Genomic DNA, 24065 nt, shown 5'->3' with positions numbered 1-24065 from the left:
AAGGCTCTGACGATATAGATGTTTCCACTGCAGTGATAAGACGGCACACTTTGTTTACTGAAACTAACTGAGAGGGCTGGTATTTTGTTTACTCCTGCGGTGAAATACCGATTTATTTTCATAACGTGAACCCCCTCATGAGCCAAATATATCATATAGCTGGGATTCCTGTGTGCTGTACGTATGGGAAAACACATGAATTCCAATATGACCGTTCACACAGCGGCTGCATTGTCAGTGATTGAATATTTATCAGATTTAGGACCACATACAGTATGAAAGTGGCCCACATGGGATTGAAGAAATCTGGATATCTGTGTCCACGCTACTCTGGCAATATCAGATCTGTGTTACATGAGAGCGGGGCAAGCTATGACATGGCTAAATATAAAATGGGCAAATCCCTGCAAAAGAAAACACCACATTAAATATTAAAAGACATTTTAGTGTGTTGGTTACCAGCTCGGAGGTCGTTGTTGTTGTTTAATGGACAGAACTAAAATAAAGTGTGAAGATAGGTCTGGCTGTGTGAGACTAGTTTCACATAGCGACAGGGATTTTGAAAACAGTAACGTGCAGGGTGCCAAAGACAGGTTTATACCCACAGTCAACATCCTGTGAGCCAGACTAGGAGCATGGTAGCTGGAGGACTTTCAAGGCTCCTGGTTGAATCATCAGTACAAACCACGAGCAACTGTGTTAAAAAATATCTGGTTCTTTGATAAAAAGCTACTTCACAAGCCTGAATATTACACTAAAAATAAACTGGTTACGTAATGTGCAACTGAAATCAGATTCTGGGAGAAATTTGGATGAATTTTGCAACTATGGTACCTTGTTACAACTGAAACGATGAGGCATTTTGAATTTGGAGGCGTGAAGTGGAAGGGCAAATGGCCCCTTCCCTAATTTGTACCCCCCTACCTCTGGCTCCCTTGCTTGAACCATAACCACCTTTGAATGTGGCCTTCATTGTGATCTCAGCTACACACCAGACAAGTTTCATGGTTTCATCTTGCACAGTTAAGAAGCTATTGCGGTGACAAGATCTGACCGCAGGCAAAGACATATAAAGACCTGGAAAAGTACTCTAAATGGCTTCTGTGGTAGTTCCTGCAGACACGCCAACTAGCGGTGACAAGAGCACCCTGCTGCACGTCGCTGTGTCTCAGCCAAAAATTGCACATAAACACACCAAACCGACTGCCAACCAGCATGTACGTTATGCTCTTGCATGAGAGGAAGTAAGCAGCAGGAGATGGCGGTCGTCTGTAATCGTCATTTAAAAAAGGAAAGTGGAAGAACGTTTTGACACTAGCCAGACGTTAGCCAGTTAGCACATTAACAACACAATCCAATGCTGAAAGAATAAAGCATATTTACAGTACGCCAGTGAACAATAACACAAACCATCAGGAAATGATTCTGCTAAAGAGCTCAATCAGTTGGTAACACTTTACTTGAAAGTATCTACATAAGAGTGACATGACACTGTCATAACTATGACATGACACGCTCATGAACCTGTCATAAACATTATGTACATGTACATGACATTAAATTTGTTTGGGATGTCTTTATTATGACAACTTGACATTAACAAGAAATGCACTTCTTTTTGTGTTTATGACAAGCTGACATAATGATTGATACGGAGACATCTAATGGTAATGACATCCCAAACAAATTTAATGTCAACTTGTCATGACAAAGACAACCTCTGGTAATGTCACTTTGATTAATGTCAACATGTCATAACAAAAACCGAATGACAGTTAATGACAGTAGTCATAAATGTTTATGACATGTACATAATGTTTATGACAAGTTCATGACATTGTCATGTCATAGTAATGACAGTGTCATGTCATCCTCATGTAGATACCTTCAAGTTAAGTGTTACCAAACAGTCTTACCTTGTATAACAACTTTGTTTCGACCTCACTCCCTCTTGACTTTAGCTCTTTGTTTACATGTCTCACTTCTGTCTCTTCTCGCTGAACTGAACTGCCAATCAGAGTGATTTCATTAGGTGACGGGCTGCAGTTTTGTCGATGCTGAATCAAACAAAACAAGTTGACTAGTGCCAACGAGGGCCAACCATGTGGGACACAACGTTCTGACAAGGGCGGAGCATTTACCAGTGGCCCAACTTTGACCGACAGTCGACTTGGTGTGTCAGGGCCTTAACCAGGACCACATTTGCCATGATGACACACACATACATACACAGACTCAAGGTGAAAATGATACCAGCCTCAGTTTCACAACTGGTAATTAACAACCATAACATTAACAATCATTACATTACCTCAGTGAGCCCTGTGACTCTATGTTAAGGATCATTGCGGGTATTAAAAGAGAAGGGATAAGAGTCTACAGTTACGTTATTCAGATTCATCCTGAGGGGACCATAAATGTCGGTGCAAAATTTAATGGCAATGCATTCAATAGTGGAGATATTTCATTCTGGACCAATGGCGACTGACCAATGTACATTGCCATCCCTGGAGCCACACTGCTACCATAGCTAAAGATGTGATACGGTAATTTTACAGAAGGCAAAAATACTTTCAGAAACATGTGTCTCTTTCCACTTTGCAACTCAGTTTAAAAACTCTTGAATCTATAGATTTTGGAGCAACCATCATCTGCCGCCAACCCCAACTGAGGGAATATCCTTTGGAGTAATTGGTATCCATCCCGTTAGTAGAGATCCAGAGAGTTTAATCTGTCATCCATTTGTATTTGTGACAAAGGATGTCATGATGTGATGTTGATTGTACTTTGATACGCTGTGTGGGGTGTTGATTGAGCGCACGAGAGTTTTTCAGAGCCACTTCAGTGGGATGGAAACTGGGACGGAGAGAGAGATGGACACAATAGCTACTAATATAGCTTCATTGTGCCGTTATTTTAAGGGCTGATCACTTTGTTGTCATTGCTGCTGGAAGTACAACAGGTCACAACATCATCCTTTACAAGGACCAGACCTGCAGTGACACACCTGACTCATGCTGTGCGTGTGTGTGTGTGTGTGTGTGTGTGTGTGTGTGTCCATTAGTTCTTCTGTTACACAGCAAGATCAAATTGCATCATTTGGGCACTCTACCACACACTCCCTCTGTATCTCTTCCTGTCTCACTCCCACTCTTCTATCTTCTCCACTCTGTCTGACAGCTGCCCACCCGTCATGTTCGTGCTCGATCCATTGTTCTTGATCACCAGACTTTTTTCGACTGTTTGACCCCGCTGAGGACAAAGAGGGCTTTAAATGAAGACAGTAGTGCTGCACCTTCCACAGTCGAGTGCTTTGCTTTAAGCAGATGGTGAAGTGTAAAAACACTCAGGCTTCCAGTGTTCAAAAATGTTACGTGCTGCAAATGCTTGACTCGTGGTATTGTATTAATTCTGGCAGGAAAGGTAAGAAGGCATAAATAGTGATATAAAGAGGGAGGTGGGCGGCTTTCAATAACTGTTAGTTCTGGCTAAAAAGAGAGAAAAGATGGCTCTCTCTGCTCGTTGCCATTTACTAAGCCCCCGTTCCTGGTGCCTGTTGGTGTTTTTGGATCCGAGAGAAGCTTTAGGCTCCGTGCCACAGCAGAGAGGCAGATTCATACAATGGAGTCCTTCCAAAAGTCCTCCATCACTCATACACACACACACACACACACACACACACACACACACACACACACTCTTCATCAAACAGTCACACTGTCACGGGCACACGCTTAATTATTCAGTCACTAATTAACTCATATACCCGGTTACGTAACTGAGGTTGCTTTTGTGAGTGGAGGGAAGAAGAGACTTGTGAGGAGAACTCGCCGGAAGAGCTGAGCTTTTGAGAGAATTTCATCTGGCCTCGGTGCTGATGCAACTTCTCCGGGGCATCTGAAACTGCTTGAAAAAAAAAATGGAAATAAGAAATATGTGTATCTGGTGTAGATGGGAAGATGAGGCTGTGTTCAGATCAGCTTGTACATGCCAAAACACACAGTCATTTGTGTTTCTAAATATCTCTTGCTGTAAATGGATACTGGCTGGTGATGTATTTACACAGTGCACTGTAAAGACGGTACAGTTGTATCTCTTTTCTCCCTCATCTCTGCTTTTTTATGCCTTTATATATTATTTGTTGGGGTTGTCTGTCCTCAAATACACTTGAAGGGAATTTCTTCAAATTTGGCACAAACGTCCAGTTGGACCCAACGATGAACTGACTGGATTTTAGTGGTCAAAGGTCAATGTCAATTAGGGCTGGGCGATGTGACCTCAAATCAGTGCCACGATTACTTGAGCATTTTACTTCAATAACTAACTAGTCCATACCCGGGGATGTGTTATGTGTAGAGGAATAAGAAATCAAAAACAGTATATTAGAGGAGATGCAAAATCAGAGCACTGTAAATGCACTGTGTAATAAATCTTAATGTCAGACAAACAATGCACACTGTATTTAGAAACATGCTTGATGGCAAAATACGTGGAGCATGGTTTTGGCTGATGGTGGCACGGTGCGCAAGCACACAGGTACACACATACACTCGCAACACGGAGAAAGAATGAAAGAAACAGTGCAAAGCCCCCAGCGCAATGTTTAGTTTGTAATGTTTGTAGGCTAATGTCAGTAAAGTGAAAATACGTAATGGCTGGTTCGCGCACACAGACACAAACGCATGCACACAGACACAGACGCGTGTTCGTTCAGTAAAATAATAATTACCTTAGTCTTCAGCAAGTGTTGCATGTCCCAAGTGGTCTCCACGCATGCGCAGCTCGTGCTGCTAATGGTGCCCTCAGTATGAATGGGTAGTGGAAACGTGAATATAAACAGTAGAAATGTGGGTAAAATGCAAAAACGGCATCGTGGCTGTCTGCACATGACCAAGATGAAAGCCTATGTGCAAGTTCAGAGAAATAAGTCAAAGCAGTGAGGAGGAAAACGGATGATGACAGAAGGACGGACGAAGGGATGGATGGAGAGACAGGTTCCTCCATTTAATAGTAGGATAGTAGGATAATGAGCGATTATTTTGTTTTTTGCCCTTGTGTTCACTGACAAGGTTTGCACTGTAAATATGCTCAACTATTAAAGCTGGGATATTTTTTCTAATGAAAGAGTGCATGTCTTTGTGATTTTTAAAATAACTGAAGGGAACTATTTTCTTGAATCTTTTTCATGTTTTGTAGCGTTTGTAAATGTTTGTGTAATCGAGAGCTGTTTTGTAGAGTCACTTGTTGCTGGGCGCTTGTCAGTCTCTTTCTGTTTTTTGAGCCAAGCATCGTTCATATTCGGTGACATGATTGAGTGCTGAACCAGATTGGTGATATTACCTTTAGTCACTTTTCCACAGTGTTTACATTTGATTTGTTTCTGTTCAGTGTCCTAATGTCATGGAGACCTTGTCTGTCTCTATCCAGTGAAGAAAAAATCTCAAGAAGGCCATGAGGAAATTTCCTCAAATTTGGCACAAACGTCAGCGTGGACTCATCAATGAACTAATTCGATTTTAGTGGTCAAAGGTTAAGGTCACTGTGACCTTGCATTTGTCTTACTCTCTTGAACACGATATCTCAAGAAGGCCTTGAGGGACTTTACTCAAGTTGAATCAAGGATGAACTTGTTGCAATGATTTGGTGGTCAAAGGTCACTGTGACCTCATGAAACACGGTTTTGTCCATAACTCAAGAATTAATATGCTAATTGACCCTTCACTAAGCCCCGCCCCTTTGCAGTGGACCATCAAGCTGTCAGAGTAAGCATGGAGCCCACACTGTAAGTAACTGCACTCACTGAAGAAATATTTTCATATTTTTGGAAAAATGAAACAGTGATTCCAGAGAGCAGCAGACAGAGGGGTCTACAGTCTGTGTTTGAAGGATATATCCAGGATGTCAAACTGACTCAGCAGCAACAACAGGTTAAAAAGACAAAGATAGTTAGAAGCTAAAGCCAAACTATAGGCTACAGATCACAGTGTAAAAGTGAATCACCACATCACTGCTGATCGCCACACATGACAATGAATATAAAGGGAAACTTTGCTGATATTGAACCAGCTGTGTAGCATCGCAGTGTGTGCAGATGAACGGTGATTGGCTTCACCCCCTACACTTTTCAGGGTTTGATTTTGGTTTTGGAACAGGGAAGAAACGTATATCTTTTTCCAACCTCTCCAGGTAACGAGTATCATTAATACACAACGTGCCCCAGACACAACATTTAGCTCCAAATCCACAAAACCAGCCTGAAAATGGAGGAAATCTGAAACGACTGCATCAGACTCAATGGAGCACAGTGTGTTGTTGTCAGACCCTGGTCTGAGCCGGCCTGATGCTACGTTATGATTGGCCAGTCTGCACCCAGATTTAGCAAAGGGACATTCATGGCAAAAATGTATCTAATTATTCAATAATTGTTCAAATATATGTGCTTTTACGTGATTTTTATTTGTTGTTGAAATGCTGTGTTGCTGCTGTTCTCGGCCAGGTCTCTCTTGTAAAAGAGCTCTTTGATCTCAGCAGGACGAACCTGGTTAAATAAAGGTTAAATAATACATAATGAAAGAATAAAGTAATTAAATGATGATATTTTATATCCATAAGGTCGAAGATCAGCTTCACTGTGACATCGTAATGGTCTGTAAAAACACTTTTCTGGCCATTACTCAACATCATACCTCGGGAAGACAGGGGGATTGCTCGGATGCTGAATCGGTGACACTAATATTGTGCGTCCACCTTGAAACTGTGCTGATTGTATAGATTGTCTGTGCTCTCCAGTTCAAGATATATGTGAAGCATCTATGTTTTAGAGTATATAGCTTCTTTGCAGCAACAGCCATAGCCTATTTGAAACATGGTCAACTGTCATGGCTATATGAGTCATGGATGTAAACTATAACTGCAACCTGACTGGTCTGTGCAAGAAGGTAATTCTAATTCGCTCTTGTCTTGCTTTAGTTTGTCATGCTTTTTAGCGACAGAAAATATTCTTCCTTTCATTGCTTTCTTTTCTCTCCAATTTATTTTGACCTCTTTTGCTTTCCCTCCCCCCTTCCATGACTTCTCTTTCACACCCACTGTTCCTTAATTCTTATTACTCCTTGTGTCCTTCCCTCCTCTGGTGTCTTATCTGCCTCCATTCTTTTCCACCTCCCCTCCTTCCTTCCTGAATCTTCTCCACTGTCATTCCTGTGTCTCAGTGTGAGGCCGAACAAGCTGTGAGGCTGTTTCAGTCAGCACAACTCTTGGATAATTGTGCATTTTTAATCAGAAACTCAGCTGAAGTGCAACGCCATGAATGCCTTCAAGGTGAGAGGCAGAAAGTTATCTCTGTTTCTACAGTTCATCTCATGTCACTCCTCTCTATGAAGCCCTGCGGCCGTTTGTAGCAGCTGTATGCTTTTTATTTCCTTTATATACTTGTGAACTCCTGCCTGGCAGTAAGATGGCATGTTGTTTGAGCCTTAAAGATAAACTATGCAGGATTTTCCTAAAATATAATGTATAGACTTGTACAGAGGTCATCCCTCTCCCTCTGCCTGTATTTTCTTTTTTTTTTTAATATTTAAATTTTTATTGATTTTGGTCAGGTTTGTACATGACCTACACATCAAATGAGACATTCAGTCTTGACAAACAAAAATAAAAATACAATACAAACAGGAGATTAGTAAAAGAGGGGGTACAGCGCCAGTCCAGTCCACCAAAAAACAATCAAAATAAAAAAAATAAATTTGAATAAATAAACACATTATAATTAATAGAGATACATTTTTTTTAACCCTTTGTGGTCAAGGGTTTAATTGACCGCTTTTGACTAGTTTTGATTGTACCTGTAAATTTCACCTTAAAAACTCTTTACCTTGCCTTGTTTGGTGTCATTTTTTTCCAGCACAACCTCACCTATGTGACTTTACAGTTATTTTTTTCATTTTGACATACTGTATTAACACATTGAACCTGAAATCACACAACAAACACCACCAATAGGAAAGGGGGTGTCACTTTTGTTAGAATAGCCCGTTTTTACCATTTGTTCTGCACCAAACGCACACCAAATGTGACGACAACATTCAGGAAAAAGCATGGTGTAAATGATTTATCATAAGTCTGGTTTTACTAAGCCTATCAACACAATTTTAAAGTGGTATATAGTTTGAAGTTTGCACTTTTGACACAAGTTGAAATGGAGACTCAGCGAGGCTGTGTCTTGCTGCTACGTCATCTTAAATCAGTCATGTGATTTGGACGCACCAGCATGTCCATGGACTCCAGAGGGTTTAAAAAAAGAAGAAATACAATAAATGGGCAGGGCAAGACAAAACAAAAATCACACACCCCAGGCCCCCAGACAATGCAAAATAATTCCAAAAATCCCCTCAGATTGGTCCTTGAGCACGGTCAGTCATCCTTGTCAGCGTGGATTCGTAAGAGGCAGTTTTTGTCATATAGTTGACCCATTCTTTTGTTTCTGGGGGTTTCGTTGATTTCCGATACTTGAGTATTGGTCTAGCAGCTGTAATGACTCGGGCATAACAACTGAGAATTCATCCCTTGACACATTTGTCCCCCAATAAACAGTCTTGGAGACAATGGCAATGTCTTACGTAGCCATTTACTCACGTGTGTAAGTCTTTTACTCTAAAAGTGCCGAATGAGTGGACAATCCCAAATACAGTGTAAAAAAGTGCCAGTTTCTTCCTGGCATTTCCAACATGAATCATTAGTTAGTAAACCCATTCTGCCCGTCATTATTTCCTCCCACTGCACCCAGGTGAGGTCAGGGCTTCCAAATCAAGTGCTTTGCTTTAAGCAGTCGGTGAAGCGGAAAGCACTCAGGCTTCCAATGTTCAACAGTGTTATGTGCTGGAAGTGCTCGACTCGTGCTACCGTATGATCATTTGGGGACTGAGGTATCCCTTTAAGAATCTATATAGGTCCAGTAAATTAAAGGCATGTGAGTGTGCATTAGAGTGTGTCTGTTATTGCGTGTAAATGTCAACAAATGCTTGTCATAGAAACGCTTCTGCTTAATTAATCAGATAACAGTGGACCTTAACTTGGAGGGAGGATAACAAGAGATAATTGGTTAAAACAAGGCCCAGTGTGACACTGTCTACTTTGATCATTGTCACGGTGCACACACACAAACACAGACACACGTGCAGGCTTCTAATTTCCTGACACCAACAGTCACAGTCAAACTTAACGTTCTTCACAATCGCACAAGACCGCACCAACATTTGGCTTCTACCAGGAGCATCTGTGTACATTTTGGAAAATTCTGATATAGTGATATGTTTAAGGCTTAATGTCTAACTTCTTTTCGACAGATAAGACACCAAGTCAACACATCCATCCATATAAGCGAAGGCACTAAGCATACACTTAGGTGCAGCCACGTGGTTAATGTGCGTGCACACACACAGAAACAAACACTCCATTTGGGCTTTTTTTTTTCCACATGTTGACATTTACAGTAGTCGTGGTTGAACTTTGTGAAGCGTCACCGTGGCATCAGTTTACCTCGGGCTAGCCCAGAGCCTGCAGGGTGTGCGGGGGCGGCGGAGCTCAGTGTTGTTGCTAGAGCGCATGTGAACATCACCTTTCATCAGCGCTGGCCACTCTCCCCATCCTTAATGTGTCTAAACCAATCTGGGATGTGAGTGAGTACCCTGCATGCCTCTGACATCATGGAGTTTCCACTGCTGCGCTCGTCTCACTTCAGAGATAGCAGCTTTGATATTTCACACCGCTGGCTCACTCACAGGGGTTCCCCACCCACCAACCCCTCCTGACCATAGATGGACTCTGGAGAGTCGCTGTTTATGTGGACGGGAGGTCATCTGATAGCTCAAAGGTCAAATCTCCAGCAGTTCATGTTGTGTAAGAGTCAAGGAGCTCCACTGCAAGCTAATGAAATAAAGGTGAATCTAAGCTGACATTTTTGGTGTCAGGACAGGTCAGACTATGATGTGATTGACCCACTTTGGACAAATCTTTGAACAAAGTATTCATTTCAATGCAGATATTCTGATGGAGAACAAACTTATGCAAACGTTTTATGTCATCATGAAAGTAGAGTTCTGAGTTTACATTCACCAATGCACACTCTGCTGTAACACTATCCCATACGCTTGTGCTATAAATGAGGTGAGCACCCACGTACGCAGCCAGCTTGATGATTTACTGGAGCAAAGTGTTGAATGGGGTTGTTCCCTGTGGAAAATCCCAGAGATATCAGCAGGTGTCGATTTCACCTTTAAACTTGTGTTTTTCTGCAATATAGTCAAGTCTATTTTCATCTTGGATGTTACGGATGGAGGATCTAGCTTAACCCTTTCCTGTGGTGCAATTTAGGAAAATATTTCCTCCTGCTGTGTGGCCCTTTTGCAGGTGTTTGATAAGCCAACCATGCACAAGGAGAGGAATGCTGCGTTATTCCAGTGTATTACCTCTTTCCTGTGAGAGTCACGTGTCAAGCTTTTTGTTGAATATCAAAGGATTTGTCAGGTCAGTCATGCAACCTGATACCATTGTTGGACCGAGCATCTCTGAGTCTGCAGGAAGGAACCACCTCCATGTTTGGCCAACATTCCTCTCCGTGCTAGCAGCTGGTTGTCTTCTCCTCCTTAAAAAAAACACTTGTTTGTGCGTGTATTTCCTGTATAAATGGACACACAGACATAACTAACAAACGCACTACATAACAAACAGCTTAGACATGTCACAAACGGATGACAGATGTTCACCACAGTTTGTTTTTGCCGATTTGTTATGAGTGGTATGATGCTTTTTAAGACCGGGTCTCAAATTTTCCATCACACACACACATGCACACTCACACAGCCAGCAGAACGAGGTGATATGACACCTCTAACTTTAGTCTCCCTCTCTGCCGCTCTGGATAATCCAGTTAGGATGCGCTATCAGGAGGTTTTAGCTCCCTCACTCCCAGCTGGAGAAAAGACAGACTCCCGGCTCCAGACTGGCCCGGACTGGCCCGGTATCCTGAATAAACCTTTGTCACATAAACACATTTGATAGATGCACTCTAGGGTCTCCACGTACACACGCATGGGCTGACATAAGTGCTGCACATCCTGTCAGACCTCTTTCTGGCAGTGTGTGTGTGTGTGTGAACAGGTAAGTTGGAGTGTGTAAAGGTCAGAGGTTACAAGGGGCACCAGCTGATGTCACAGACCCAAAATGAGAGTAGTGTCCTTGATGACAGCCTGGCAACTATAATTGTCGTGACAACCCCTAGGAATGAGCTGTCATGTGACACCCCTTCCACAGAGCCGAGTGCATGGAAAAAGAAAACACACACACACATGCACACACATAGCTGGGTCAGCGGGGGGAACCCTTCAGAAACAATGTCCGGCATGCTTGGGGATTTGAGAGGGGAGTGCAGTGGTGAATTAACCCACTCTGTGAGCACCAAACCTGGGCATGAAACAAGGCTGCAAACCCTCATTTTCACCACACACCGAATGGTGGCTGTGAACTGATTGTCCTTGTTTCCATAAAGGATGATGCCACCATTCTTTATGGCGTTTCTGACCCCCTTTTTCAAGACGGAAAGAATCCTCAGTGTTCCCTATAAATCATATCTTGTTTGTCAGGTTGCCTCTCCTTGGTACAAAATGTCTTTTCCGAAGCTGTTGCTTGCTTTTGGCACACTAAAGTAAGATTAAAGTTATCTAAAATAACCTGTTGAGCCTGTGTAATTCAACCCCGACACAGTCTCTCATATTCCAGCCATCCATAAAGAAAGCGCTCAACGATTTGAGTGTGACAAGCAGCGCTGACATATTTCCTCCCTTGTTTTGAAGCCAACGTCACGGGGATAGCCATCAAGGCACGGCATGGCTCCAGCCCTCTGATGTATGACACACACACACAAACACACACACACATAAAAATTTCCAAGCATAAGCAGCTATCACACTCTATCACTTAAGGTACGTGTTTGGCCAAGGGTTGTCTTGCTGCACAATGTTATAATGCATCCGTTGCTGGTTTTGCTTCCCTCCTTTGCACTTTATTTCTGCTTTCATAGCTCCTATCTGCTGCCTTTCAGTTGTCCAGAGGTTTAAGTTAAAGATCTAAGACTTTCTCTGTGCACACAAAGGACTTCTCTCCAATTCCTGGTTGCAAATTCGTCAAAATCCATGCTAGTGAGCACTTCTCCTTTCCTAAGATAATCCATCCACCTGGCAGGTGTGGCATATCAAGATGCTGATTAAACAGCATCACAGGTCACAGTAAAAGGCCACTCTTAAATGTGCAGTTTTATCTTAAAAGAAAGGACATTTATTAGGATTTTACGTAATTAGTGCTACAGGAATGCATTTATTTCTTTTTGGTCACACATACCGCAAAGAATTAGTCAGTATTTTGTGTGACACCATTTGCCTCATGCAGTGGGACACATCTCCTTCTCCTAGAGTTGATCAGGTTGTTGATTGTGGCCTGAGCAATGTTGGCCCGCTGCTCTTCGATGGCTGTGTGAAGTTGCTGGATATTGGCATGAATTGGAAGGTGAGCACTCGCCCAGTCAAGTCAATCATGACCACAAAGTGCTCTGAGGTCAAGACCCTGGTGAGGACGATGAGAGCTTCCCTGAGACGGTTTCTGACGGTTTGTGCAGAAAATCTTTGCTTGTCAGGGTGTCTGCAGGTCGCCTGGTGAAACCACCCTAATCTCGCAAGCTCATATTCGATTTCGCTCCGCAGATCAGTCTGGCCATGCAATCATTAAAGTGCATTCTGGCATTGGTTAAAGCTTACCGGGCCATCACAACCGTTACTTTGGGGCGGGCACGTCATCAGAATAGGAAGGACAAGGAGCGGAGTGAATGCATTTCGTAAACAACCAACATGGCTACTGATTTTGAAACTGTGATGGTAAAAGTGTTGAACGAACTGGAATGTACATTTTCTTTAAAAGCAGAGCAAACGGCTGCACTTAAAGCTTTTACTGAAGAAAAGGATGTGTTTGCCTTCCTTCCTACGGGGTTTGGTAAAAGTTTAATTTATCAACTGGCTCCGTTGATTGGGAAAAAGATGGGACCCAAGTGAAAACCCAGCGGCAACTAGTTGCTCTCATACAGGAGCAGGTCAGGGAAGCGACCAAGCTGGGAATCACAGCCATGCAACTCGGAGTCCACAGTGAGGAGGAAATCCGCAAAGACGGCAACGCTCTTTCCCAGACATCATCACAGCTCATCTGTGCTGCAGCTTGCTGGTCTGTTTACAGTGGTGTTGTGCTAGCCTACGTCATACGTTTCGTTTACTCTGATTGGTTTTACGTCTTTCCAATTGCATGACGGGGCACTTTGAGTGATAGCCGTTGATACCGCCCCTCAGGAATAGAGGAAATGTACATTCCGTGTCCAGACCCATTCGCGCTTTGCAAACTGGGTCTGGACACGCCAGGCTAGTCTGCAGGTCCTTTAAAAAGTCTTAAATGTTTTAAAAGTCATTAAATAGTCTTAAACTTGAATTTGGTAGGTCTAAACTTCTACAAACATTTGATCTAATTTCATTCATCTTTTAATTTCTTTTTGTGAAAATGAAAGTCCACATTTATAATGTTACAAATCTTTGAAAAACTATAATACTGTCATTTTACTTCATAGTTGCACTTACCTTTTGGCAAAATGTTGATCAAATTAACCCAATCTATTGACCATTTTCCTATATAACACCTACCTCTGCACAAGACCACATATATACTACTTACCTGCAATGCTTACCTGCGATGCTTGATTAAGTAAAATGTCATTTGTCCAAAAATCAGTCCTAAATTTGGTGGAAAGGCATCTTGAAAGGGATTAAATTTGACTGTTTGATAACTGTAGACACCCTGCTTGTGCTATTGTTGCATCTGCTGTCCAGGTGACTGGTCTTAGACGGTCTTGCAGGTAAACATGCTGGATATGCAGCTCCTGAGCTGGTGTGGTTACACACAATCTGCAGTTGTAAGGCTGGTTGGATGTACTGCCAAATTCACAGAAAGGACACTGGAGACGGTTTATGGTGGTGAAATGAACATTAAGTTCATGGGCAACAACAACTTGGGTGGCATTCATGCAGTCAACATGCCAATGCAACGCTCCCTCAAAACTTGGGACACCTCTGGCATTATGTCATGTAATAAAACTACATATTTTAGATTGGCCTTTCATTGTGACCATCCCAAGGTACACCCGTGTAATAATGATGCTGTTTAATCGGCATCTTGATATGCCAAACATGTCAGGTGGATGGATTATCTTGACATGTGCTCACTTAGATGGATTTTAACAAATTTGTGAACAAAATTTAAAAGAAATATGTCTATTGAGCACATAAAAAAGTTCAAGTTTTTTGTACATACAGGTAATACAGGCAAAAGAAATTAAAAGTTAAAACCAAAAATGGCTTATAAAGATACCTCTCCTATTATATAACAATCATACATTAAAAAAAGATAAAAATGAAGATTGTGTAATTGAACAAGAGTTCCAGACTAAGAAGTGACACAAAATTGTTAAAGAGGTACAATTTACAACAACAAAAACACAAACATATTACAAAAGAATTGATGAAGTGTTAAGAGTCTTTACAAATTATAAAAAAAAGTCTAATACTGAACAAAAATTTAGACACAACACTTGTTTTTGCTCCCATTTTTTTTTTTACATGTTTAAGTTAAAGATCTAAGAAGACTTTTATGCACTCAGTAGATATGTCTCTCCCAAATATTGTAGTTACATGTGGTCTGCGGTTGTGAGGCTGGTTGGATGTACTGCCAAATTCACAGAAACTACATTGGAGGCTGCTTATAGGAGTGAAATGAACTAATAAATTCAATTTGTTAGGGTATCATGAAAAGTCCGGTTAAGACAAAGTCAGAAAAGGATTATAATACATGAAACAAACACTTGTTAAACACAAAATAAATACAGACCTGTCAAATTATAATCCAAACTCACGTCAAATTGTCTTGGCGTTGGTTTTCTATCCGTCTGGTCCGTTGGCATATGCAGCTAGTTTGCGGTAGGGATGTAACGATATGGAAAATTTGATATCTCAATTATAGTGACCAAATTATCACGGTAAACGATAATATCGCAATATTTTTTTAAGCGCTGTAAAATGTCCAAAAAATAGATATATTGAAATAACTTCACTAAATCTTGTAACTTCCTTATCATACTAAAATGTTAACAGCCAAAATCTTATATTAAAATGAAACTTTCACATTAAAGGGGCAAGGGATTAGCACAGCAACAGAAAATTTTATTTTAAATTAACAAAATATGTAAACAAATTACAGGAACAAAGCTTATTTGTCTGGTGCATTTTAACAGTCAGCAAAATATGTAAACAATTTATATATTATTTATTTATTAGCACGAGAGGAAAAATATATAGAAAACAAAACAATGCAAGAGTAGAAAAAAGACATACAATATATAGAATAGATTTCACAAATGTGCAGGAGAAACCAAAAAAACCCTAAGGGCAATGGTCATCATTACACAGAATATTTCACACATTAGATGTGTGCATGTGAAGGAGTGCCTGTATGAGAAAAGGAGTGCATGTTCTCGTGTGTGTGTGTGTGTGTGTGTGTGTGTGTGTGTGTGTGTGTGTGTGTGTGTGTGTTAGGTCAAGACTGTGAGCAGTGAATTTAATTAACCTTATAAAACCGAGAGCCCCCATTAAGGCTCTCGGTCAAAGGTTAACACGGCAGCGTTTTATGTTGTTTCCTTGAGCTTATGTCGAGAAAGCATAACTGGCCGTCTATATCGATTCTAGCTCGCCATACAATAACCATAATCACAGTGATTCAATCATTCAGTCATCATAGTTGATCTCAATTAGCGTTACGTTACGTCGGTTTATATTCTGTCGACTCTGCTCAGTGTTTTCAGCTCCGTTTCGTTTTGAAACACTTAGCAACATAGCTGCTAATACGGCTATTAGCTACACAGCTAGTATTAGCTCCTAAGTGTCTTAAACGAAAACAGAAAACCTAGTCGCCGTTTTGGAGGACAGATACGGCTCAAATGTCCCGTATACATCGAGAGTTACACATTATGACAATCTCAGTCAAACCAAAGTCCCTCACACAATAACTGACATTTGCATGGCATAACTTGCAAGCTGTGGATGATGGTCGCGGAGATGAGCCAGCAGATTTGTAGTTTTGCTACCCTTCGCAGCAACTTTCTTTCTGCATGTTCTGCACACAGGATAGTTGTCCTCCACCAGCTGTCCCTCGACATTCTTCAGAAACCCAAGTACGCCCAGACCTCAGACTTTGTGCGCTTAGTTGGGGGGGGGGTTTACACATGCTACGCATTCACGCAGTGCCTGCATCGCGAGACTTGAATGAGGCTGTTATTACATATCCTGATAATCCACCACGATAATGCAATTAATTTAAACATAAACGGTAATTCTTACCGTGTAAAAATGAACCGAGATTTACCGTAACATCGGTAATTGTTACATCCCTAGTTTGCGGCAGTGAGGTCTAACATGCAAGTAAAGTCAGTAAAGTGCTCACTAACACAGATTTTTTTTAAACAAATTTGCGTTCAAAATTTGAGATATATATATCTATTGAGTGCATTAAAAAAGTCTCAGATCTTTAACTTAAACCTGTGAAAAATGGGAGCAGAAACAAGTGTTACATTTATATTTTTGTTCAGTATACGTCTATACATATCGTTGAGGGGCCGTTTATATGACAACGATTTCAGTAAAAACGGAGAGGTCTGTCCTTTGCGTTTTAAAAAACTTCTGCGTTTATATGACAGCGTTATTGAAACGATCCCCGTTCACACGGAGCCGCATATTGCAAGTTTACATGACAATGGAGACGCTGCCGTTTCCAAAACGTTGCACTCTGGAACCCGTTTTCAAATCGTTGCATTTTCAGGCACCCAAAACGCCGCTGTCGTGTAAACGATTGGCCAAAACGCAACTAAAGTTTACCGTTTTCAGTTGAAATCGTTGTCGTCTAAACGAGGCCTGACATACACATATGCTTATTATGAGTGTACAGCATACATATAATGCTTCTACATACTACACACACACACACACTCACACCTAACTAGGTTACAGATGTGTTGTTTAGTGTGTGAGGCGGCTAACTGAATCAGTCTGCACGCTCACGCACACACACACACACACACACACACACACACACACACACACACACACATCTTTTGGAGGCTGGTAATTAGTCCAAGCATTAAGGTGATAACAAGCGCCAGCCACACGTTTGCACCGGAGGTGTCGGTGCCAGCATGCTGCCGGAAGTCACAGCCCCACCTATCGCACACTTCACCCCCCTCACAAGTGGATACCCTGAAACACAGTTGTGCAGGCACGTGCACACAGACTATAGAGTACAGGACAATATGAGCGTATTTAAGGCTAACACACACACACACGAACCTCACCTTTACTGAAACAGCATATGTTCACCAAGATAGTATATGTCGCCACCACGTTCTCCACCTACTGCTTCCTTCTCCCTTTTTTCTTTTGCCTGTCTTCTCTACCCACTCCTCCTCCTCCTCCCCCGCCTCCTCCTCCTCCTCTATCTAAACAATCTGTGAGTCATCTGATCCAAAAGGTGAGATGCAGCATTCAGTAGATTACTTTCATCTCGTCTTGCCACACGAGAGGCAGTCATCACTTTTCTTTTGTCTTCTTTCATGCCTCTCGTTGGCTTTCATCAGCCCGTCGCCCGGTGACAAGCTACAAGTTGAAACCTTGTTGCTAGTGACGGATATCACGCAGTCTGAGGTCATGTGAGAATAGTTTGCTCACACCTGAATGCACTTTATATGAGCCCCCATAAGGTCATCTAGAGAGAGAGGTTTCAGTCTCTGCTTGCTGCTCATGATTGAACAGCAGCTTGATCGAATAGAGACGGGGTGTGTGTGTGTGTGTGTGTGTGTGTGTGTGTGTGTGTGTGTGTGTGTGTGTGATCCATCACAGGAGGTGGTCCCAGTCATAGCCGTCTTTGTTGCCATTAAAGGAGCTTGCTGCTTAATCTTATGTTGTTGCTATATTGATCACACCATCGTATACTCATCCTGAAAAACATATTGGGGATTTGAGTCATCAGACACACGCTGGTTTCAGTCTATCCGCTCATCTTTCCACGACCTTCTTCCCTCTCCCAACATGTCTCAGGTTTCATTCTCTCTTTCCTGTCTTTTTTTTAAGGTTGTGGAAACAGCAGTATGAGCGGCGACATGTACAACGCCGGCTACCGCTCCATCACCAACATAGACTACTCCTCTGTGTGCATCAGTACAATGAGTGCCAGGCATAGTGACTGCGAAGGTATGACCTGGCATCAGATGGACATACGCCAGCTCTCCTTCCCTGACGCATCCTTCGATGTCATCCTAGAGAAAGCCACGCTGGACGCCATCATGGTGGAGGAGAAGTCACCCTGGAAGGTGTCCCCAAACACAGCATGTTTCATTCACCAATCACTCAAAGAGGTATGTCTGTGATGTTTCTTGAATTGAGATCACAAGTTTTATTGGAAATACTTGCCAAAATTGATAAAATCTTTGGGAAAACATAAGCTGGGAGTTTTGGTGTTTGCACACTGAAAAAAGATGTCACACTGCAAATGGCATCGCTAAATACTGAAGGACAACCTTCCAGTACCATTATAATGAAAGTAGATCCACCTCTCAGCTGCAGCAGTTTTTATGCCAGCACGCAAGAGTTCTTAATATCAACACGAGCCCAATGGATCAGACTGGGTTTAGGCTGAAAATGTGCACTGATTGGCCGGGTCGGGTAGGGTTTGAGCTGTAGGGAAAAAGTTCTTCTTTTGCTGTAGCCTGCTGGCTTTTGACCAATGACCGGCCAAGTGAAACAACAGAGGGGTGAGGTGAGGGAGCTGTCAGTGTCAGTGTCACTGTCAACAAGGTCAGAGAGAAGAAAACACAAGAATATGGAGGTGGTGATAATTAAGTCGAAGTTAGCTTAAGGTGATCCCCCCTCCTCCTCGTCGTACAGCCAGGCTCCATACTGGGCTCTCTGTCTTTCCTCCCGGCCAGTGCAAGGAGCTTCTCTGGCTGGGAAATACAGTGTAGAAAGTTGGTGATCCTTGCATCGCCACACAGCCAGTGTGTCCTAGGCTCTAGAAGCTGAGTAGTGCTTTTTGGGGGGATTTGGCTTAGTCGGGCTTGGGCTCAGTATTTTATATAATGATCTCGGACAGGTCAGATACGAGCTTCAACTCACACAGGTGTGTTCTCTTCAGGTTGTGATTTTTTCAGCCTCTACTCTTCAGCATCATGCTTCCGGGTTGTTTGTCCTTTCCATTCTTGCGATATCTCAAGAAAACTTTGAGGTCATTCCTTCAAATTTGGTACACACATCCACTTGGACTCAATGATGAACTGATTTAAGGTCATTGTGACCTCACCAAACACATTTGTGATGACATTTCATATCCAAACGGTCAAAGGTCAACTTCAGTGTGACATCATGATGTTCTGCAAAAACACTTTTCTGGCCATTACTAAACGTCATAACTCAGGAACAGAAGGGTAGACATTTGGTCGGATACTAAACTGGTGACACTAATCTTGTGTTTCCACCTTGAAACTGTGCTGATTGCAAAGATCCTCTGTGCTGCCCGGTTGAAGATATTTGGAAAGCATCAATGTTTCACCAAAAAGTACACTTACTACCTGCTATTAAATTCCTCTTTATTCATTACATGTATTATATAAGTCTGGACAGACATGGATGTTAACTGCAACCTGACTGATTTGCAGAAGCACACTACTGTAAGGCAGTAATTATAACTTCATTTAGGGTTAGTGCTAAAAATGACAGCTGTATGAACAAAGCAGAGTACAAAATCTGTAGGTGAAAACTGCGCAGGCTCTTCAACAAGTGGCTTAATCAGACATGCAGGCTATGATCCCAAAAATCAGAATACAGAGTGTAGCATTCAGATGTGCATATGAAAGCTCTGATGTTATGTGCAGCAGTACTGAAACAACAAAATGGCTGCATGTGACACTTTTTTTTTCGCTGCTAGAACACTTGGTACTAATCTTAGTTAGGCAAAGTGTTCATATGCTCCAGTATAGCCAGTCAGATGTGCTGAAACTTGTGCACCAATAGGATGCCATCAACAAAAGATGACTGGCATTATGTTTTTCTGCAGCCTAAACAGCGTGTTGTGCTGAAATGAAGTCTGATAAACTTATCAGATGATGAAGAGATAAATGGTTTTGACCAGAACAGATTTGTGTCAGCAGTACTCTGAGTCAAGCATAATTGAAGCAGGCCACCGTTTATCCTGTGTGGATAATCACTTGCATCTCCAGTCTCACTCTGCAACACAGAAAATGCATTCAGATATATGACTCATTTTACACCAAAGGAGTGTTATCTTTAGCTCTTAGTTACTGAAAGGGAAAATGGAACAAGCACTCTTAAAACAAAGTGTCACACATTAGCCCCTTTTCCACCAACAAATATTTCCAGGAACCTTTATTTCCAGGGACTTATTTACCTGGGTAAAAGAATTCCTGGTAATCTGTGTGGTTTGCATTTCCACCGCACCTCAAAGTTCCAGAGAATTTATTCAAATCAGGCTGATGACCTAGATGATTTGGCGTGTGACCTGTATTTGACTCCACCAGCTTGTTTACTGGTAACATAGTGCTGGCGTAGAGAGCAGTGGCTGTTTGTGTCAGTTTAAAAGTATTTTAAGATAAGTGTCAAACTAAGTTAGTTTACATACAGACAGCTGTCATTTGAGTTTATTAGTAACAGTTCACTAACAGCTGAACTAGTGTGCTGTCCTTTGTGTAAGACATAACGTTAGTGTCGGTGGATGAGAGACTGTGGACGGGGCATATTGAATACCGCTGTCTACATGTTTACATGTTCATGTTTGCTGAACACATGTATTGATAAAGTACTGGCTTCTTACTCGCTAAGGGTTAATGTCACTTACAGTAACGAGTGTAGCTGCCGTCAACTCGAGTCATTTTCGAGTTATCTTCGCTTCATTTCCACAGCGGCCACTCGGCTGTTCACCGGTTACCGTGTTGTGTCGGTGTGTGTGTATGTGGAGGAGTTCAGTGCCAGCACAACGAACCAATACCGTTAGCGCTTATGAATACTACGGCCTTTGATAATTTAGCTCCGGGGCTAATTTAATACCGGGTTTCAGTACCCATGCTTAATCAAAACACAAAGGAAGTGAAGCTTGTAGAAATTAAATAAAGTTTGCAGTGGCTGCCTGTGCCAGGAAATGCGGAATGCTGCAAGTGTGTGTTCCACCAATCAGTGTTCTTCAGCAAACAGCCCCACCACTCAAGAATTCCGGGTAATCTACTTGGTACTTTTTTCAGAGAAAGTTTGGGGGTGAAGGAAAGTTTTTTTCCTGGTTAATTTTGCAGGAAATGCTCCAAGGTTTTTCAAAATCCCGGGTAAATGATAAAAGTTCCTTGTAGGCATGTTTGCCTGTAAAGCCTCCAGACACTCTGTCATTCTTCTAAACAATATCTAGGACGATCTCTGGTTAAGCACAAACTTGTAAGCCTCTAATCAGTAAAATTCAGCAACTTCCATAGTCTTTCATTTCTACACTACAAGAGTTTGAGTTGGGCTGTCCCCGTCAGAGTTGAAGATTTGTCTTAGCAGTCAGAAAGCCTTTAGTTGAGCCGTCATTTTTGTGTTTGTCAGTCGGTGTGCAGTGTATTTACTGGGGAGAAGTTTCAGCCACAGAGTGAGCGCTTCTTGCTTTCATGCTGCTCCATGGCACAGGCAGCTGCAGACCCAGACCCAGGGTGAGTCTGAGTCAGACAGAGGCAGCTGTCTAGAGGTCAGGTTCCAAGATGACGTTATCTTCTGCCTTCTGCTGAGAAGTGGTAAATTTACAGCTTGCACACATTAGCTCCGAGGGCTAACTTGGCTTGTTTGCTACATTGCATTTAATCGTAAGTGCTATATCGTAGGCAACTGGACTTGCTTGCGTTTCTTGAAGACGTTTCACATCTTATTCAAGAAGCTTCTTCAGTTCTAAATGACTGGTACGCAGTTGCAGGCTTTAAACCCTGTGTGGGTGTGGCCAGGTGGGTCAACGACTCACATTGTGACTTTAACGACTCTGAAATTAAGAGCTCACATGTGACCCCTATGACTCTGTTTCTACTTGGATAAGAGGCGAAACTTCTTCAAGAAATGCAAGCAAGTCCAGTTGCCTACAATATAGCACTTATGATTACCATGACCTAGATGACTGAGAATCTTCACCGACAAGACTACATTACATTTACATCCTTGTTACCCTGAACATCCCACCGAAACCAGTTTAAAATCTCAAACTCTATATACTGTATCATAAGTGCTATATTGTAGGCAACTGGTTGAGTTGAGTTTCTTAAAGACGTTTCACCTCTCATCCAAGAGTCATCTTCAGTTCTTTAAACTCTTTGTGGGTGTGAACCCTTACAGAGTTGTTTAGGTCACATGTGAGTCGTTGACCCATCCGGCCATCTTGTGTGTCGGTATTGTCAGATGGGTCCAGTTGAGAATGGGTGTTAAGTTGTCTGGGAAGGGATCCCAAGACTGCATTGTAGGTGGGTGATAAGTGGTGTCGTAGGCCACCTCCTCTGTTTACCGAAGTCTGTGTAGAAAAAAGGAAGAAATAGTGGAAATCTTGTATTGAACAGCCAAATCTGAGTCGGGTACAGCCTTAAGTTGGAAGATGTTTTTCCTTTGGAAGATTGGCATTTATTTTCTTGCAGTGATACATATAACAAAAAGGCTACTTGACATAAACTGTGTATATTTTACTGATCTGTCATCTTCCAGTCAGATCTGTACAGCGAGAAGAGTCTGTACTCGCCTGTGATGATTTGAACACTCTGCTACAGTAACAGTTTATCTGTAAACGACTTCTCCCTGACAGTGAAATCGGTAATAGTGGCACTTTACAATTCCACTCCATCTCCGCAGCCCATCAGTTGACTTGCATGACGTCGAGTGCCCTTCAGCTGCTGGCTGCAGCGCTAACCACCACCGTGTCAATGTGACAATGACAATGTTTTGGCCATTAGCCATGCTTGACCTTGACACACTAAGACAAGAGAACGCTGCTATCAACTGAAGTAGGTGACTCCCAAGCTCTGAATGGGGAAGAATTACTCATGATGTACTCACTACCACATTTGGAGCACTGCTAAATGAGTTGTAATTCATAGTTTAGTTTGTAATTGCAGGTATAGTTTGGGCTCAATACACAGACTGAATATATAATTACAGTAAATGCAACAGTGGGAAAGGTCAGATTGTGTGAATCATTTTAATGGAAGCAGGTAGAGAGAAGTAAGTGCAGCTAATGTGAATGCAAATTTAATCTGAAAGAATACTGCTGGCCTTTTTACCTCATATTTTAAATTATACATAAATGAAAATATTATGGTACTTTTCAGATGAATATTCCACTAAAAAATGGCGACTAGCAAAGAGTTTATGCTCTTAATTTAGATTTGGCATTAAGTGATGTAGTGCATTAGTGCTGAAAAAATGAGTCAATTAATTGATTATAAAATCAACTGAAAATTATTACAGTTTTCAGAAAATGGTGCACAAGCATGTTAAGTATTTACAATTTAAACTATTTAAACCAGCTTTGCACATGTTTTATGAAGAAAAAAAATGCATTAGACGTGTTTCAGGCCTCAAGAATACTCACAGTGAGTTTTAGTGACTCGATGGACCACCTTCTACCTGAAAATGTTCCATATGTGAACATTAGGGACGTTCCTGGCGACTAATTTCCCTGTCAACGAAATGAAAATTTTAATTAAGACTAGTCCACTCGTCTAAAAAAGGGACAACACTCAGAAAAGAGCTCAAGGCGTCGACTTGACCTCCAAATACCCAGATCCCAACCTGATTGAACTTTTGAGGGACATGCTAGTACCCTTGAGGTACCCCTGATCTACGGTCGGTGCTTCTTGGATCGGACTTGGCTCT

General features: G+C 41.9%; 1 protein-coding gene across 2 annotated transcripts in view; it reads left to right on the top strand.

The window, feature by feature from the left end:
* Positions 1–24065, top strand: part of ece2a (endothelin converting enzyme 2a) — a 129497-nt gene that overhangs the window by 47503 nt on the left and 57929 nt on the right. For both annotated transcript variants that reach the window (XM_049599165.1, XM_049599164.1), the window contains exon 3: positions 18258–18541. In XM_049599165.1, coding sequence (XP_049455122.1) covers positions 18258–18541 — 284 coding nt within the window. The remainder of the gene's footprint in view (positions 1–18257; positions 18542–24065) is intronic.

This window comes from Epinephelus fuscoguttatus, linkage group LG15 (assembly GCF_011397635.1).
Source record: "Epinephelus fuscoguttatus linkage group LG15, E.fuscoguttatus.final_Chr_v1".
NCBI lineage: Eukaryota > Metazoa > Chordata > Actinopteri > Perciformes > Serranidae > Epinephelus > Epinephelus fuscoguttatus.
Note: the sequence above shows the minus strand (reverse complement) of the source record. Positions and strands in the feature narration are given on the sequence as shown.